This window comes from Schistocerca piceifrons, chromosome 4, assembly GCF_021461385.2.
Source record: "Schistocerca piceifrons isolate TAMUIC-IGC-003096 chromosome 4, iqSchPice1.1, whole genome shotgun sequence".
NCBI classification, from domain to species: Eukaryota; Metazoa; Arthropoda; class Insecta; order Orthoptera; family Acrididae; genus Schistocerca; species Schistocerca piceifrons.
Genome location: NC_060141.1, coordinates 336,251,329 through 336,268,757, shown reverse-complemented (window position 1 = coordinate 336,268,757; position 17,429 = coordinate 336,251,329). Strand labels below are relative to the sequence as shown.

Below are 17,429 nucleotides of genomic sequence, written 5' to 3'. Positions count from 1 at the left end.
TCGCTCTTTTTTTTTTTTTTTTTAATCCCAGTGAAGGATGCACTCCGTGGAAGTAGTACTTGAGTGATGGGGAGATTATTGATGCAGGAAGACGTTGGCTACAAATTGGACCCGTAGAGTGGTATGACGTCATACTAGCCCCCCAGTGGCGAAAGGTCGTCGCATTGAACGAAGATTAATTTGAAAGGTAGGTTTTTGTAATCGAAACAGCAGGAATACGGCACCGAAGCGCCAAATGAACTGGTATAGGCATGCATATTCAAATACAGAGATACGTAAACAGGCAGAATGCGGCGCTGCGGTTTCCAACGCCTATATAAGACAGCAAGCGTCTGACGCAGTTGAGAGATCGGTTACTGCTGCTACAATGACAGGTTAACAAAATTTAAGTGAGATTGAATGTGGTGTTGTAGTCGGCGGATGAGCGATGGGACACAGCATGTCCGAGGTAGCGACGAAGTGGGGATTTTCCCACACGACCATTTCACGACAGAACCGTGAATACCAGGAGCCCGGTAACGCATCAAATCCCGACATCGCTGCAGCCGGAAAAAGATCCTGCAAGAACTGGGCCAACGACGACTGAAGAGAATCGTTCAGCGTGACAGAAGTGCAGCCCTTTCACAAACTACTGCAGATTCCAATGCTGGACCATCAAGTCTCAGCGAGCGAACCATTCAACGAAACAGCACCGATACGGGCTTCCGCACCCGAAGGCTCACTCGTGCGTCCTTCATGACTGCACGACACAAAGCTTTACGCCTCGCCTGGGCCCGTCAACACCTACAATGGACTGTTCGTGACTGAGAACATGTTGCCTGGTCGGACGAGTCTCGTTTCGAATTGTATCGAGTGGATGGACGTGTATGGGTATGCACACAACCTCGTGAATCCATGGACCCGGCATGTCAGTAGAGGACTGTTGAAACTGGTGGACGCTCTGTAATGGTGTTGGGCGTGTGCAGCTGGAGTGACAGGGCACCTCTGATATGTCCAGATACGACTCTGGCAGGTGACACGTACGTAAAGTATCCTGTCTGATCACCTGCATCCATTCATGTCCATCGTGCATTCCGACGAACTTGGACAATTCCAGCAGGACAAAGCTACACCTCGCACATGAAAAATTGCCACAGAGTGGCTCCAGGTAAACACTTCTGAGTTTATACATTTCCGCTGGCCATCAAACTCGCCAGGCATGAACATCACTGAGCGTACCTGGGATGCCCTGCAACGTGCTGTTAAGAACGGATCCTCGCCTCCTTTTAGTCTCACGGATTTGACAGCCCTGCAGGATTCATGGTGTCAGTTCCCTCCAGCACAAGTTCAGACATTAGTAGAGCGCATGCCACGTCGTGTTGCGGCACTGCTGCGTGCTCGCAGGGGCCCTACACGATATTTAGTAGGTGTACCAGTTTCGTTGGATCATCTGTGTACATTGTTTTGCGATCCTGAATAAAATCAACCTGCTTTTACAGAAAGAAAGTGTTACATCACTTAGGAGAGAGCGGGGAAATACCGTGCACGTAAGCCATTTTTCAAATATTTCGTATTTTTCGAACTCAATTGAAATGCTGAACACCTTTTTTTGGGCAAGAAATCAATGCCCCACACGTTTATGGCTTCATTTTTGCTATATGACATCGATTTACGTTCTTAGAGCTGTTTTACAAAAGTGTTACATTCTTATATCTTATGATACAGCATTGCACATAAAATGACAAAAACTCTGTAAAAATAAATCAAATTACGAAATTCGAAATTCAGAATTTATTTAGAATTGAAACACACAAATTTTACAACTTATTAAAGTTTCTAAAGACAGAAAATCCTTTTACTGGTAAAACAAATTTATTGGATTTTGGTACAACTTGTCTCTGAACACATTTATCCCCTGTTTTAATGGCAGTAGTCGCAAATATAGTTTTCAGCTGTGTCACATGCACTACACAAGGAAAATCTGTAAAATGACACACACACACACACACACACACACACACACACACACACACACACACACACTTCCAAATATGTAGTTCACGAAAATTCCAAAAGAAATTACCATATGGGGCAATACCGTTAACCACGGGGCAGTACCGTGCCCGAAGTACGGTATTGCCCCGAGACAACATGACTCGCCATTTTAAATTCTAACCCAACAATCACGAAATTTAACGTCTAACATTTAATGTTTAAAAGAAGATCAAGAAATGCGTAATTAAACAGAGCTACTTTAAATATTGTTGCTATTACATATTTCGCTCACCTCTAGACTTATCATCTTCGGATTTTATAAGAAAACGGTCGAAAACAGTCGAAATCAGTTGAAACCGATTGTCGAAGACGTCTGCGCCGTTGAACGATATAGACCCCTTTGTGTCTGATTATAGTTACTTCCGCTATGTGGCAGCACCATGCAGCGCTCTTTGCGCTCTCTGGGAAACTGGATAAAGCGGTGCACGGTATTACCCCGCTGTACGGCATTGCCCCGCTCTCCCCTACTCAACGTTTCTCGTACCCAGATGTCTACTCGTTTTTATAGTGTGCCCTTCCGTAACTTCTTCCATAATCGCATGTCGAGTTATAAGTATCTTTGTCTGCTATTTCCCTTCAGCTGCATAGACTACACCGTCTAGGGATGCAAAGCACGACCGATGTGCCTTACTGCGCGTTTGCATCGGCTTGCAGGATAGCGCAGAGGGAACAAAGAAACGGAAAGGACTGCAGCGCGATAAGTAGGAGCGCAGGTGAGCGCACCGCGCTCAAAACGAACGCCGCGGGAGCCGTATCGGCGTTGTCAATCGGCCGTGCGTCGCGAACGTGACGCTGTCAGCGCCGCCGCCATTGTCCTTTGAGCCATTGTGCGCGCGCCGTACGGAGATCGCGTACAACGGCGCGCCGTCGCCGGCCGCCGCTGACGGCCGGCTGTCAGCCTCGCTCTGCCCGCTGCCGCTGACGCCGCCACCGCAGCGGCCGATCGGACGTGAGCGGGGCCTGAGAGACAGCTGTCGGACTCGCGGCCGTCACTGCGACGTAAACGGATTTTCATCTTGGAAAAAAAATGGGATGGAGAAAAAGCCGGACAAAATATTAGTGAGGTGGAAGAGTTTGCGTTAACTCTTGCAGCCGCCACAGCCACAAGGGTTTCCACCCCTTCCTTTCCTCCCCACTCAGGAGACTCGCTTTTCGGGCCGGCGAACCTCTCTGTGCGGCAGAGCTGTGGAGGGGATGGGGACAAGAAATAAGGCACAGAGCGCCGGGGCCGTGACTTGCCCCGCGGCTAGCGCACCTAGCGGGGAACGGCGGCGAAATAAGCCTGTCACGGCCGTGACATCGGCAGACGGCGCCTGAATTAATGAAAAACGTCCGCTAGAAAAAATGTAAGCTGGCGCTCCTTTCTTTCTCGCCCGACGATCAACAAGGCTGTGTGAACCTTAAGTTTTTTTTTTCTGTATGCAGGTCTACTCGGCCCCCTTACTCTACTCCACCGAAAAAGAGAGCTGCGTGGAATGGAAAAATTTGGAGGTGTCGACTGTTCAGAAAGAGCATGTAGCAACGTCTTTATTTCAGTATAAGAAAGCGGTAATCAGGAGCCCATTATGCAGTTTCACTGTTCAGAAAACGTCATTGGATTCCACCAAAAGTTGCTGTACTGTTTACTAAACAGGCTTCAATAACATGATCACATGATCATACACAGTAGACCAGTAGTTACTTCAGCACCGAAGCTTTCTTTCTGCACTTATCGTGTGATCATGTGACTGAAACTGGTTTCGTCAAAGCAAATAGGTGGGGCGGCAGTTCTTGGTGAAATAATTTTTTTTTTTTTAACACATTGAAGCTGTGGAATATTGTTCACGTAAAATTTCGTTTCAACCTTCACAGCTACAAGAGCACCGCCGGCCGCTGTGGCCGAGCAGTTTCTAAGCGCTTCAGTCAGGAACCGCGCTCCTGCTACGGTCGCAGGTTCGAATCCCACCTCGGGCATGGATGTGTGTGATGTCCTTAGATTAGTTAGATTTAATTAGTTTTAAGTCCAGGGTACTGATGACCTCAGAGCCATTTGAACAATTTTTGAACACATGCACCATGTAAGCCCGCGTGGTGTTTGTAATACATAGCTTGTGTATGTACGTGTCTGTGTGGTTGGCTAATGTCTCTACAATGGAATTCTTACGCCTACAATTGATTAAAACAATCCTGCGATTGACAATCTACACTTAGGGGTTTGCATAAAACGAAGCGTCGTGTTGTTTTCATTTCGCTTCAGTTCAGCGCATGAGGCCAGTCATCCCTACCAGGACGTTAACTACAATGTGAGACCCACACCCTGACTGGCACCTTCAGAAAAAATATCAGTGGGCAAGTAAATGGCGCTCTGCACATTTACTGTGAGTGTTCCCCTATTCACTGAACTGGAGTGCGCATATCACCTATCGAAATATGGACAGCACTTGTACTGAACCAGTGATCGGATCGTTAGGGCGTTGGCAATTGTGCAGATGATGTACATAGAGTACTACAATTCTCTGCCAACACAGTGGACACTGTGCACTGGTCAAACTCTTGGGGCTCAAATTACCTCAATACAAGACTTCTGTTTGCTTACTAGCCAGGAACAGAAATCAGACTCAAGTACTCACACTTCAATGTGCGTCAGACTCAACAAAGAGCTAAAGAATCGTCACTCCAATAAATAGGATAACAAGTTTGTTGACACAGAAAGCACTCACGTGCTCCTTATGCCGAAAGCAACACTTCTCAAAGTCTAACTGCCAAAAGTCGCCACTGTGGCTTTCTCCAGCGAAGTATCCAGGTTCATTCTCGGAGGAACTGTCTCCGACAAATCCGCGTAGGGAAGTTCCCATCATCATTCCCACAGAGAAGTCTCTTAACGCCATATCCAGCTCTCTCCTGCCCACCTTTTCTCTCAGGTGATGAATCCCAGCAGCTGTTACAAAAGCGTTACCTCCCACTACACGGGTCTTGAATCTGCTACCCAAAATCCTGAAGCTCATATTCCTTTCCGAAGATTTTCTGGATGTTCCGTTTTCCCTCGTACTTCCTCAGCACTCTGCCAATCACAAATGTGTGTCTACTGTTCGGCCGGAAGTGTGGCTCATTGCTTTATGTTAGGACGTTCCTTGGTCAGTTCACGACCTTCATTCGTGAACCTGCACATTCCTTCACACAAAAGGATGTCTCTTCGCCTTGTTCTGTGTCCGATGATCTCTCTCCAGGTACGTTATTCTGAATTTTTTTCTTCCCACCCACACTGCGGCGTCCAACATTGTAAACCGCTGCCTCCTCGCTTTGTTCTCTCTCAGAGCAGCAAATGTCAACCCCTGCAGAACACGTAAAGTGTGATGTAATATAAATCGAATATATATACAGAATATTAAATGCATAGTAACTAAATCATATTGACGATTTTTATCTTGCAGATACGAATGAATGGTAATCGTTTTTAACAACTGTGTTCTTATCATTTCTAACTCAATATGTTCCTGTTACTTGATTTAGGTCTCATTAGGGATCTACGCAGATATAACGGATAACTCTTTTTTACTATAAATATTTTGGAATATGTCGTGTTTAGTGATCATTCTTTTAAGTTACCTTGATATTTACACTTTTTACCCCTACGGAATTGTGATTTACCTTTCTATATTTCCTGTTGCTGATGATGTGTAATATAGCTAGCTGAAACATGTTTGGTTACAAACATTACTAATTCATTTGAAGGACGAAGCAACCGTTATTTTTGTCTACAGGATAAACAGCATTGAAATACTAAAGTAGAATTGATGTAAGTGCTGATGGAATATTAACATTTATGCTTTTCAAATCACCATGCACTGTGTGAGGGAGGGTGCACTGTGTCACAGAATGCTACTTAACACGAAGTACACGAAAAACTTATAGTAAAGCTTGTGAAAATTTGATAGGAGTTCGTATAGTATTGGTACCTGGGTGATAAGCCATCGTAGTGGAAGTGGAGGGGGACCCGTAAGTGTAGAGAGAAAAAATATTCCTCCTTCCCCATGAGAACCACTCACACTGCTTATGGAGAGGGAACTGAAATTATCGCCTCATCTTCTGACGTTTGAAGACGGGCTGCTACGAACACTCAACGGATTTTTGTAGAGTAGCACGAGTTTAATTAATATTGTACGTACTGGAGCCTTGGAGTAGGGCGGAGACCTTCTCCTAATTGTTTGGTATCATCTATTATGACTGCTGTCGCCTTCTGTCATTAAACTTGAAAAAAATAAGTTCGTCAGTTACCTGTCTGTGTACGAATACGTAATTTAGCGACGATATACTTTGTTAAAATTTCACCGAGCTTCTATCGGATGAGTAATTTCCTGTCGTTGTCCAGTGGTAAGTACCGGTCATTACCACTAAACAATGAGCGTAGAACAGACACCAGTTAGGGTTTACACACTGGGGAAACCTGAGAACCTATCACCAATGTCTTCAATATCTCGAGTCACCGAGAGTACTTACGAGTTTATTGCCCCTTCAGGTGTGGCCTGAAATAAGTCTTTTTGGCATTTCTTTCTTACGTAAGTGTTGTGAGGACCGTCAAAATGCACCTCATGTGGTGTCAGTAAAAACTGTCATAGAAAATTCACTTTATCAACCAACTTCCGTTGACACACAGTGAATGAGTTAACAACGCAAAGTGGTACAGTTTACTAGCTCGTAAAACTCTCACTAGGTGGTGGCACTTGCCGCATTGTAGCGCACCCTTGCTGGACATCTACAAACTTCACATTTTTTTCACTACTCTAGAGAGGACTTACAATGCCTGAAACAACGAAGTACCTTAAATAGTTTCACAGCCTTGAGTAACGTTAGAGCACAGCGAGAGACACGGAGACAAGGTCTCGAGGATGGAGGTTCCTCAATTCTGCTTCCCCTTCTTTGCTGTCAGCGGAATGAGGAAAAGTTATGATAGTGATGGTACGATTCCCATATAGTTAGCTAGTTCAGTCCTCTTAGAGACCATAACAGCTGCTTCTCCATAGGAGTGAAGCCGTCAAACCGTTGATACATGCAGGTGATGGCATTTTAAGATTCAGCCTTAAGACTGGCTACCACCTCTTTGAATATTACCACTCGACATCAACACATGTAAAACCGGTTTTCTGCCGTTATTTTAACCGGCGTGGAAAATATTCGAAATGCTTCTGACAAATTACATGATAGAATAAGGAAAAATACATTTTAATCCACGGAGGACATTGCATACTTACAAGCAAATTTATACACAAAAAACTGCATTTTTTACAAACTGACTCTTACAACATTTCGATATAATCCCCACTAATATTAATACACTTTCTCCAACGCTGAAGTACTTTTTTTATACCCGATGCAAAGAAATTTTTGTCTTGTTGTTTGAGACACTTTCCCACAAATTGTTGGACCACCTCATTGTTGCTGAGCTATTTTCCACGTGTTGCCACAGTGAGTGGTAAAAATAAATGAAAATCCGAGGGAGACAAGTGTGGACTGTAGGAAGGATGAGGTTGTATGCGCCAACACATTTTTTCAATGTTTTCTTGGGTCAGCTGTGCGATTTGAGTGCGAATTTTGTCGTGCAGCAATAACACCTTTTTTCTTAGAGATCCGCGAGGTTTTCCTCTCACTGCTAGCTTTATTTTGTTCATCAGCATGTCTGAGTATTAGGCACTGTTTATTGTACGATGATGATCCAAATAATCTCAAAACACGACACCTTGGGCATCTCGAAACAAGGCCAATATGACTTCTCCCGATGATGCTTGCGTTCTGAATTTCTTTCGGACAGGCGAACTGGTGTGCTCCCATTCCATGGTCTATCTTTAGAACTCTTGTTCGAAATTGTGAACCCAGGTTTTGTCACACTTCACAATCTTGTTTAGAAAAAGAGTCACCTTTCCTTTCATAGGCACGGTTTGTAAACGCTTTGAGTCTCGTTCCCTTGGTTGTTGCGTTAACTCTTTCGGTCCCACCTTGCACTTGTTCCGGTGTATTTCAGCTTGTGCTGGCAACTTCATGAACTCCAACATTTTTTGCAACTACAACACGTCGGTCATCACGAATAATGTCGTCGATGTGGATTTAAAGCGAGGGAGTTGACACTTCATCAGGCCGTCCAGAACGTTGCTCTTCAGTCCCTGATATTCGACCCTTTTTGAGCTGCTCTACCCACCGGCGCCGGCCGCGGTGGTCTCTCGGTTCTAGGCGCGCAGTCCGGAATCGCGCGACTGCTACGGCCGCAGGTTCGAATCCTGCCTCGGGCATGGATGTGTGTGATGTCCTTAGGTTAGTTAGGTTTAAGTAGTTCTAAGTTCTAGGGGACTGATGACCACAGATGTTAAGTCCCATAGTGCTCAGAGTCATTTGAACCATTTTTTCTACCCACCAGCGGTTCATACAACTTTCACCAAACAGTAAAATCATTCCAGAACCGATTTTAACCGGTTTGTCTCTCTTAGAAACCAAAAACCGTATCACTGAACGTTTTTCAACGAATGTGGAAACTTAAAGAAGATGCAGCATCATTAAATACAATACTGACGTTATAAACAAAATAACTTTTATCCGTAAAATGTAAATGTCGCGTGACTAGGGCCTCCCGTCGGGTAGACCGTTCGCCGGGTGCAAGTCTTTAGATTTGACGCCACTTCGGCGACTTGTGCGTCGATGGGGATGAAAAGATGATGACAACGCAACACCCAGTCCCTAAGCGAAGGAAATATCCGACCCAGCCGGGAATCCAACCCGGGCCCTTGGGATTGACAGTCTGTCGCGCTGACCTCTCAGCTACCGAGGGCGGACATTTTTATCCGTGAGCCGCGATCAGCTTCTACCAGTGATGCCAACCTAAGGTCACTACACTGAAAAACTCATACTACTAACTGTTTCATTGCTACACCAACTTGTCTTTTCAGTTATTGAGTACCCGTGTAACTACCGTACAACGCCGCACAGAGCCTGTAACTAGGAAACGCTCTTGGGCGCGAATAGTAAAATCTCGATTAGTCAGAACAAAATGAGTTTCTTCTACCAGTGTCTTTGAGGAAACAAAGCGATCGTTAAAATTATATTAAAATGATTTCAATAAAACAGCCCAAAGTGCATAGAAGTTGTTTATTTCAGCTGAAGACTGGTTTCGGTCTCTAATAAGATCATCAACCTACAATTTTCTTACTCTGAAAGTAAGTGCATAACATACTGTAAGTGGTCGATGAATGTATACAATCACAGAAGTAAAGTGACTGAAAATAAATTATAGGTATATCCTTCGTAACAGCAGGAGCAGGTTGCAGGGAGTGTGAAACATTTCTGAGTGGAGCTAAGCCGCTCGAGGTTTAATTGTGAAACCTCCGGTCTAAGCCTTCTGCATATCGCTGCCAATAGTAGAGCGCATTACCCTAATATGTGGGAACTGTTTGTATTCGTACATTGTTGTAAGTTAAAGGCGTATGAACAACTAGGGATACTACAAATATGCATAAAACACTTGCGTTTTAAACCCTTATCAAAGAGATACCATCTCGACCAATGACACTGGCTCATTTCAATACATGCTGCTCTCTACAGATGCTTGTATCAGCTTGAGTGTGGCAAAGACGGTTAATAGAACACCAGCTGGCACTAAAGAGACGAATGAAGGAATACGAGACTATATGCTCCTACGTCAGCCAAGGATGTTGGGGCATCCAGTCGGGAGCAGTATGGAAATCGATGAGCACTGCCTTCAGTTATAGACGTCGTTATCTGCGACTGTCGTTTAAGTGCACATAAATGTTCTAGCTGCCTGATATACTGTTAAAGTACAATAACTGTGAAATTATCGTATAAAAAACTACGCCATTTCTTCCAAATCGATTGTCTAAGACATGACATCTTGAATACGGGTTACACAATGCAGCACATATTTCGTGCAGATGAGAAACGTCGAGGTTGCATTGAAGAATTAAATACTAACTTAAGCACTCCGTCTTCAGGCCACAAGTGGCCCATCCGGACCACCCGACCACCGTGTCATTCTCAACTAAGGATGCGGATAGGAGGGGCGTGTGGTCAGCACACCGCTCTCCTGGTCGTTACGACGGTTCTCTTTGACCGGAGCCGCTACTATTCGGTCGAATAGCTCCTCAATTGGCATCACGAGGCTGAGTGCACCCCGAAAAGTGGCAACAGCTCCTGGCGGCCCGCATGGTCACCCATTCAAGTGCCGGCCACGCCCGACAGCGCTGAACTTCTGAGATCTGACGGGAACCGGTGTCTCCACTGCGGCAAAGCCGTTGTCAAATATTAACTTAAAACGAGCAATAAAGTTGATAATAGCAGTGTCACACTGTTAGCTAGCAAGCTGCGTGTTTTGTATATGTATATGTAAAAGGCAACTGCAGATAATTCTCATCGTCTACCATAGTACTCCCGACTGGATGTTGCAACGTCTTTTGCTGACAGCGGTTCATACCGACCAGCACTTACATTCTTGATGACCATTTAGCGTCTCATCAACCGTCTTTCTTATACACACGTTGATACAAGCACCTGTATGGGTAGTACATACTGAAGTGAGACAGTCTTACCTAGTAATGCACGTCAACTATGTATATGTCTTGTATCTCTAACTTACAATAATTAACGTTTACACTCAATTCTCACAGCTTATGGTAAGGGCTCTCAACGATAGCTACTGGTAACGTTATGCAGACGGCGGTGAGCAAAGCTTTCGCCATAAAACCATAAGCGACTGAGACCCACTTAGCAGTGTTCCATACCTGTCTTCAGATGGTTGTTGGTTGTTTTGGGGAAGGAGACCAGACAGCGTGGTCATCGGTCTCATCGGATTAGGGAAGGATGGGGAAGGAAGTCGGCCGTGCCCTTTCAGAGGAACCATCCCGGCATTTGCCTGGAGTGATTTAGGGAAATCACGGAAAACCTAAATCAGGATGACCGGACGCGGGATTGAACCGTCGTCCTCCCGAATGCGAGTCCAGTGTCTAACCACTGCGCCACCTCGCTCGGTCTGTCTTCAGAGCGGCCTGCTTCACCCCAGGAGGAATTCGAGACACTTATTTTATGCTTTTTAATTCTCGTTTACCGAGTAAAGTTATTGGTCTGACTGAAACCAGTCACCAAGTGAAAAGTATACTGCGGCGGCGCGGTTTCTTCCGTCCCATTACGACGGACCTGCACCTATCTGTGAACATTGTCTCAGCGTATCATCAGTAGGGAAGCCGAGAGAAACCTACTGTACTTCGACGTGAACCAGGCTGCAATTAAAGTCACTAATCTATGTTTCGGGAGAAAGTTTTCACACGAAATGGAAGGTTGGAAATTTTGTCCGTAATATATTCTGAAACTTAGGTGAAGAAAGTATCACTGCCATCCCATAACAGTCACTCACAATCCCTTTCACTCACGTTAGCAAGTTTATGGTGTTGCATCTCCCGAAAACCTAATAGCTACAAAAATACGGATTGTTTTTGATTGAGAATGCTCGACAAATATTAGGTCTGTCGGTACCTAATGCAGTCACAGTTTTTAGCCACCGAGCTGCTCAATACGCCACGCGGAATTTGTCTTTTCTCGTTACAAAATGCACTTAAAGATTCCGAAATTTCTACACACCCATCGGAATAATTATGCCGTCACCTTACAACACTTTTGATGTATGAAACACTGCTAGATCCGGCAACTTATCATTTCCATCGTAACTAGTACTGCACACGTCCGAACTGTTTCATGGCTAGGCTCTGACTACTCTCTAGAATACTCTAAGTCTTCTCTACCAGCAGAGAAAGGCGCGCGAAGAATATTGCTTTACCATTGGTCGGTTTACTCAACAGCCAGTAGCAAAACAACAATCTCCCGCGTCAGTCCGCGCTTTTCGTCAATAACCAACCGCAAAATAGTAAAACTAACGACTGCACTTTTTACCGACGTAATTATCTAATATGCTGAAGTTTGCTTTATGCATAAAGTTACTTACTATTATTATTTATACCTGAATTAACTTTACCTTTACCATAAACTTACTTTACAAATCTATTCTACAAAAATCCCCTTTGTCCACATCCATACTAATTCGAAATGTTCCCACACTAAATCCCACTGCATAACTCGTTAAACAGTTATCTTCATATTAACCTTAAACAACACTCACGCATCACTCATACTGCTAAAATACATTTACAACATTTTACATACACAAAAAGACAAAATAACACTTTATGAAAATACTAGAACAGTTTATGAAAAACATTCTATTACTTTATTGCACTCTAGTGGAAACAATCGAAACTAAATCACAGTCCCCTATCCAATACTGTCCTCCATCGGCTGATACATAAACAGGCGCGCGTCCAGTCTTGCGTCACTATCTGTCACTATCCAGCTCTGAGACACATCTCCCACTTATCCGCATCCAAGGCAGGATCGGAATACGGCGCTACGCCTCAATACATCTGACTTGGTTTGATGTCACAGATCTTAACTGTCAATGTATCATTGTTAACTTTGTTGCACGCGATTGCTTGCTCCTGGCCTATTTGCAGTCTTCAGTGGAACTTCATTAATACTGTTCCTTTCTTTCCTCAACAGCTCGATGCGAAGAAGAGTCCGCTGGCCCTGTTGGCGCAGACGTGCAGCCAGATCGGCGCAGACTCTCCTAGCAGCAAGCCTCTGATCCCGCCGCTGGAGAAGCAGCCGTCCTCGAAGTCGTCCTCGTCCTCCGCCTCCACGGTGAAGAACGATTCCTCTACCGGTGGGAGTGGCGGGGCGCGCGACAAGTCTTCGCCGGCGTCTTCGGCGGGCAGCGACTTGAGCGTCAAATCGAGCTTCAAGCCGTACGAGTCTTCAGTGTCGCAGCAGCACCACCAACAGCGAGACAAGACTGGATCGCCGCAGGAGGACCGCGCGGGTGCCGCGAGCGGCGGTGGGAACGGTTCTGCCCGGGTGAGGACACCCGCGTCCACCAAGAGCGGCGGCCGTTGCGCCAGCAACCAGAGCGCTTCCTCGCCCAGGTCTTCGCCGGTGGTCGGCCGGAAGACGCCGGCCAGCGCCGCTGCTGCTGCGGCGGCGGCAGCTGTCGCCGCCGCCAGCAGCGCGGCCTCTGACGCAAAGTCGTCGTCGGAGAGTCCGCTGGCTGCGACGACCAAGGTGGGATTCAGTCCCGTGGCGTCCAGCCTGCTCGACCCGACCGCGTCTTTGAAGGACATGCCGCTAGGTACTTTCAAGCCGACCGCCTCGTACCTCGGCGCCTTCCCCCACTTCCCCGTCGACCTGATGGCGGCGGCAGCAGCCGCGGCCGGAGGCGGCGCCGCGGCGCACCTCAAGGGCTCGCCGTACGTGAGCTACGCGCGTATGAAGACGCCGTCCGGCGTCGACACGCTCGTCCCCGTGTGTAGGGACCCGTACTGCACCGGCTGCCAGCTCAGTTCACAGCTCCTGGCGGCGGCAGCGGCGTCGTCGACGGCGGGCGCCGGCAAGGGGTGCCCGGGGGGCTGCGCGCAGTGCGACCACGCCGGCAAGGCGGCGTTCCTGCCCGCCGCCGCGGCCGCCGCCGCCTACGCCACGGCGCACGCGCAGCTCGCGGCTCTCGCGTCGCACCTGCCGTACGTCTGCAACTGGATCGGCAGCGCCGCGCCCTCCGCCTCTTCCGCCGCCGACGGCTCGGCCGCTGCGGCGGCGGCTGCTGCCGCGTCCGGCTACTGCGGCAAGAGGTTCGCCACGTCGGAGGAGCTGCTGCAGCACCTGCGCTCGCATACGGAGGCGGCGGTGTCTCCGCTGTTCGCGCACCGCGCCTACCCCACGCCGCCCCTCAGCCCGCTGGCGACGGCGCGGTACCACCCCTACGGCAAGCCGACCCCGGGCGCCCTGCTGCCGCCGGGGTTCCCGTTGCACCCTCACCCGGGGCTGCCGCCCTACTTCTCGCCATACTCGCTATACGGACAGCGGCACCCGTGAATCGGCGGTCCGCCGATCGCACTTCAAATCGTCCCCCGTGGAAGCTACGGGACACTTGTGAATATAAATGTAACCAAAGTGTATACTGAGGAGTCTGAGCAAGTGACACGGCTCGTCCGAGTGGCAATTACTTCACTGGTACTTAAAATCAGTGAGGACAGTAATAGCGATTGTACATTAAAGTACTGAATGCCTTGTACACTGGAATGATTTTTCACTTTACAACACAGTGTTCGCTATAATTGTTGAGACATATCTCATGTTTACAGCTGACTTTGTCAATAAATATTTATCCTAGCAAGACCTTCGCCAATATGATCAAAGATACTCGTTATATAAAACTGCTAGTACACTGACTGTACAGTTAAATTCGCTGCATAATTCGTACTGTGAACTGTATTTAAATGCAATATGACTGAGCACGATTTAATGAATACCACAGATTGTATCATTGCCAGCTGTTTTATCCGTCATTAATTTTTTAGGTACTGTACGAGCAACTACTTTTGTCTTCAGTCTCTGTTTACACCCTCCATACCTTTATCTGTTAATGGCACCACCATCACCACTTCTCCACCAATTGATGTTTTTTTCATACCTGCGGATGCAGTTTTGGTATATCCGTACGATCCTCTTGTCCAAAAGTCCCTAGACCATCAACCCATAGTGAACCTGAACAACAACCTACTTTAGTGATAAGTTCTTACTTGTATTTCACCCAACCCACAACCACTTTAAAATTGCAGTGTCAGGCGTTACGGATGAGAGGAGCTCTTTTTGGTAGCTCTTTGTGTCCATTTCATTGTTGTTGAATAAGATTTTCTTGTTGAGGATCCAACTGAAAACTAAAATTACTATCATTGTGCAAACCTTTTTCTATCCTATTGCATCATACAGAAAGAACTCCCTTTTCATTTACTTAATGGGACAAAACATCTACATATTATTGGTCGTAAATTAAATTGCCACCATGAAAATATATACTTCTGTGTCACTGTGTAACGTATATTTTAAGTATGGGTGAAATCAATTTAGTCAAGGTGGTGGTAGGTGGGCATAAACATAAATCATTATGCTTCGTTCCAGTGCTCGGGAATTAGCAAAAGCGTTTCGTAGGATGATCACTCTCAGGTTCTACAGCCGACAGTAATGTTTACCAAATTTTGACCACAGGAGATGTTCCAGGTGTAAAATCTTCGATATATCGCAGAACATTCTTTGAGGTAATAGTGTAAATACTCACTGTGCTTAATTATTGGTACACTACCACCACTACAAGCTCGTAGGAATTTGGGTTCCCGATTCAGTTTATTACAAATTTAATTAGCTAAAGCACAAATTACTTAGATATTAATTTCTCATGTTTCACACCAGGGAAAAAGCTCTTCCCGGCTACGCATTAATATGCAATGTCTGGATACGAAAACAGTTGAGAACATGCCCTGTATTGCTGTTTGTTTTGTGTTGAATCTGTGTTAGGGGGTAGAAAGCTCTAGTTCTTGAGCAACCACCTTCTTACAGTAATGATTACATCTGTAACTACGCACTGACCGGTGAATTTGCGAATAGCAACTTCCACGCGAGAACATTACTTACTGGATGATGTCCACAAATGCTAAAAGTCCGCCGCAACTCATGCACGTGTGTGGTCATTGTCTGTAGGTTTTAAAAACTATTCTTTATTCAAAGACTGAGGCAAGCGAACAAATGTATATATAATGCATATTGGACTGAATGTGTTTGCTTCTCGTTCTTTTCAAATATATATATACGGACCTGTTAAGAAGTATTGCATATATAGAAGTCGAGAATCTGGCTCAGATGTGAGTTCCTTTCAGAATGACTGCTGTCGCAGTTACCTAAAGTTACCCCACTGGTCACGATACGTTGAACGTTGTATTCATTGAGTCTGGAATCACAGTGGAACTTTTCTCAAGTAACGCACTTCATTATACGATAAAAGATATTTTCTTTCGTCGCACTGCAATCTTAGTCTACCATCGTTATAAAAAGTGATAAAAGAAATTCCTGTATAATTCACCAATGTGCCCTCCAATGAAGAACATTCAGAACTACTCAGCATGTGTTTTTGAAGTTGTCATACCACTTGTTTTAGGTATTTGACAAATTATGCTACTTCACTTCCTGATTTGAAGATGTCTTCTTTCTGATATGTCCACTTAAGTTTCCATATCTTAGTTGGACTATATTGTAGTCATAATTAAAGGTTTATAGTGAAATATTTTAGCGATGTTGTTGAATTTAGCAAGTACGCTGCACATTTTATGAATTACATGATACTGAGACAAATGTTCACTACGGAACTGTGTTGAAAAATGTAATAATGAATATTGGTTGATAATCTGTAGGTGATAATGTTTTGTTAAATTTCTTGGTAGAAATACTCAGAAAAAACCAAATGTGCATAGCGTTGTTTAGTCCATCAACAGTCCACAGGAATGAAAGGGACATTATCATTGGATGGAGATAATGCTTCTGAGCTGTTCAAATACTGCAGTCTTAATGTCTAGCTCGTGACTATTACCTGAGATGCATGTAATTGTTCATGTACTTTCGTGTATAATTGTCTACTCTACTTGATTCATAATGTAGCCAAAGCTAATGAACCTAATTTTTTATCGCTCTATGTTATTTTGGATGTGTGCGATATGAAAATAAATAATTTAAATCTGCAAAATAGTTAATTCTTTCGATCTACCACTGTACTACCGCAGTAAAAGCCAAGGAAAATAATGAAACAAACTGCAATACCAAATATTATTATTGAAACATGAAGTATCAACACAAGAAGTTAACGTAGCTGCCAGTGAAGTTCGTTTAGCTCTGTCACTCTTCCAACGATACATACGTAAAAGTGCTTACAAATCCCGCGACATTGTTAGAATTAGGTACCCAAAAACCTAATCATGAGTTTTGCAGTAGTGCCTGAAATACTTAGTGAGTCTGATTCAGTCGAAAGTTCTGTTGTCGTCTGACATCTAACCAGTCACCGTTAGCGAGTTAAGGTTACGGTATGGGTAGTACCTATGCGGTAGCTGACATCATTAACATGACGACGACGACGACGACGAAGGCGGCATGTCAGCAACGTCTTTTAATTTAGCAAGGTCCTCAATACGCCCTTGTAGGATATGAGAAATGACACACAAGAGAAATGTAAGGCGTTAGCACAGAATTAATCAAATTAGAAGACGACGTTAATCGGTCAGAAGAAAAGTAAGAAATAGCTGGTAATTGTGGCACATGAGATGGGAAAAGAAAACCAGATGTGAAAAACACAGGTGTAGTGTTGACATGTCACAGATACTGCTTAGCTCTTGGCCAGAAGAAAACTGGCGAGATACACAGAGAGAAGATGCATCGATAATAACAGGTAAAGATTATTCTTTCTTTACATTACACTTGCTGTTTGGCGTTCACAGATGCGG

The 17,429-nt window shown here is 45.2% G+C and overlaps 1 protein-coding gene across 2 annotated transcripts in view; it reads left to right on the top strand.

Annotated features, from left to right (window-relative positions):
* The window catches only part of LOC124795191 (zinc finger protein Noc-like), a 116,758-nt gene extending 102,477 nt beyond the window's left edge, over positions 1 to 14,281 (top strand). For both annotated transcript variants that reach the window (XM_047259096.1, XM_047259095.1), the window contains one exon: positions 12,616 to 14,281. In XM_047259096.1, coding sequence (XP_047115052.1) covers positions 12,616 to 13,980 — 1,365 coding nt within the window. In that variant the 3' untranslated portion in view covers positions 13,981 to 14,281. The remainder of the gene's footprint in view (positions 1 to 12,615) is intronic.
* The last annotated feature ends 3,148 nt before the right edge of the window (positions 14,282 to 17,429 follow it).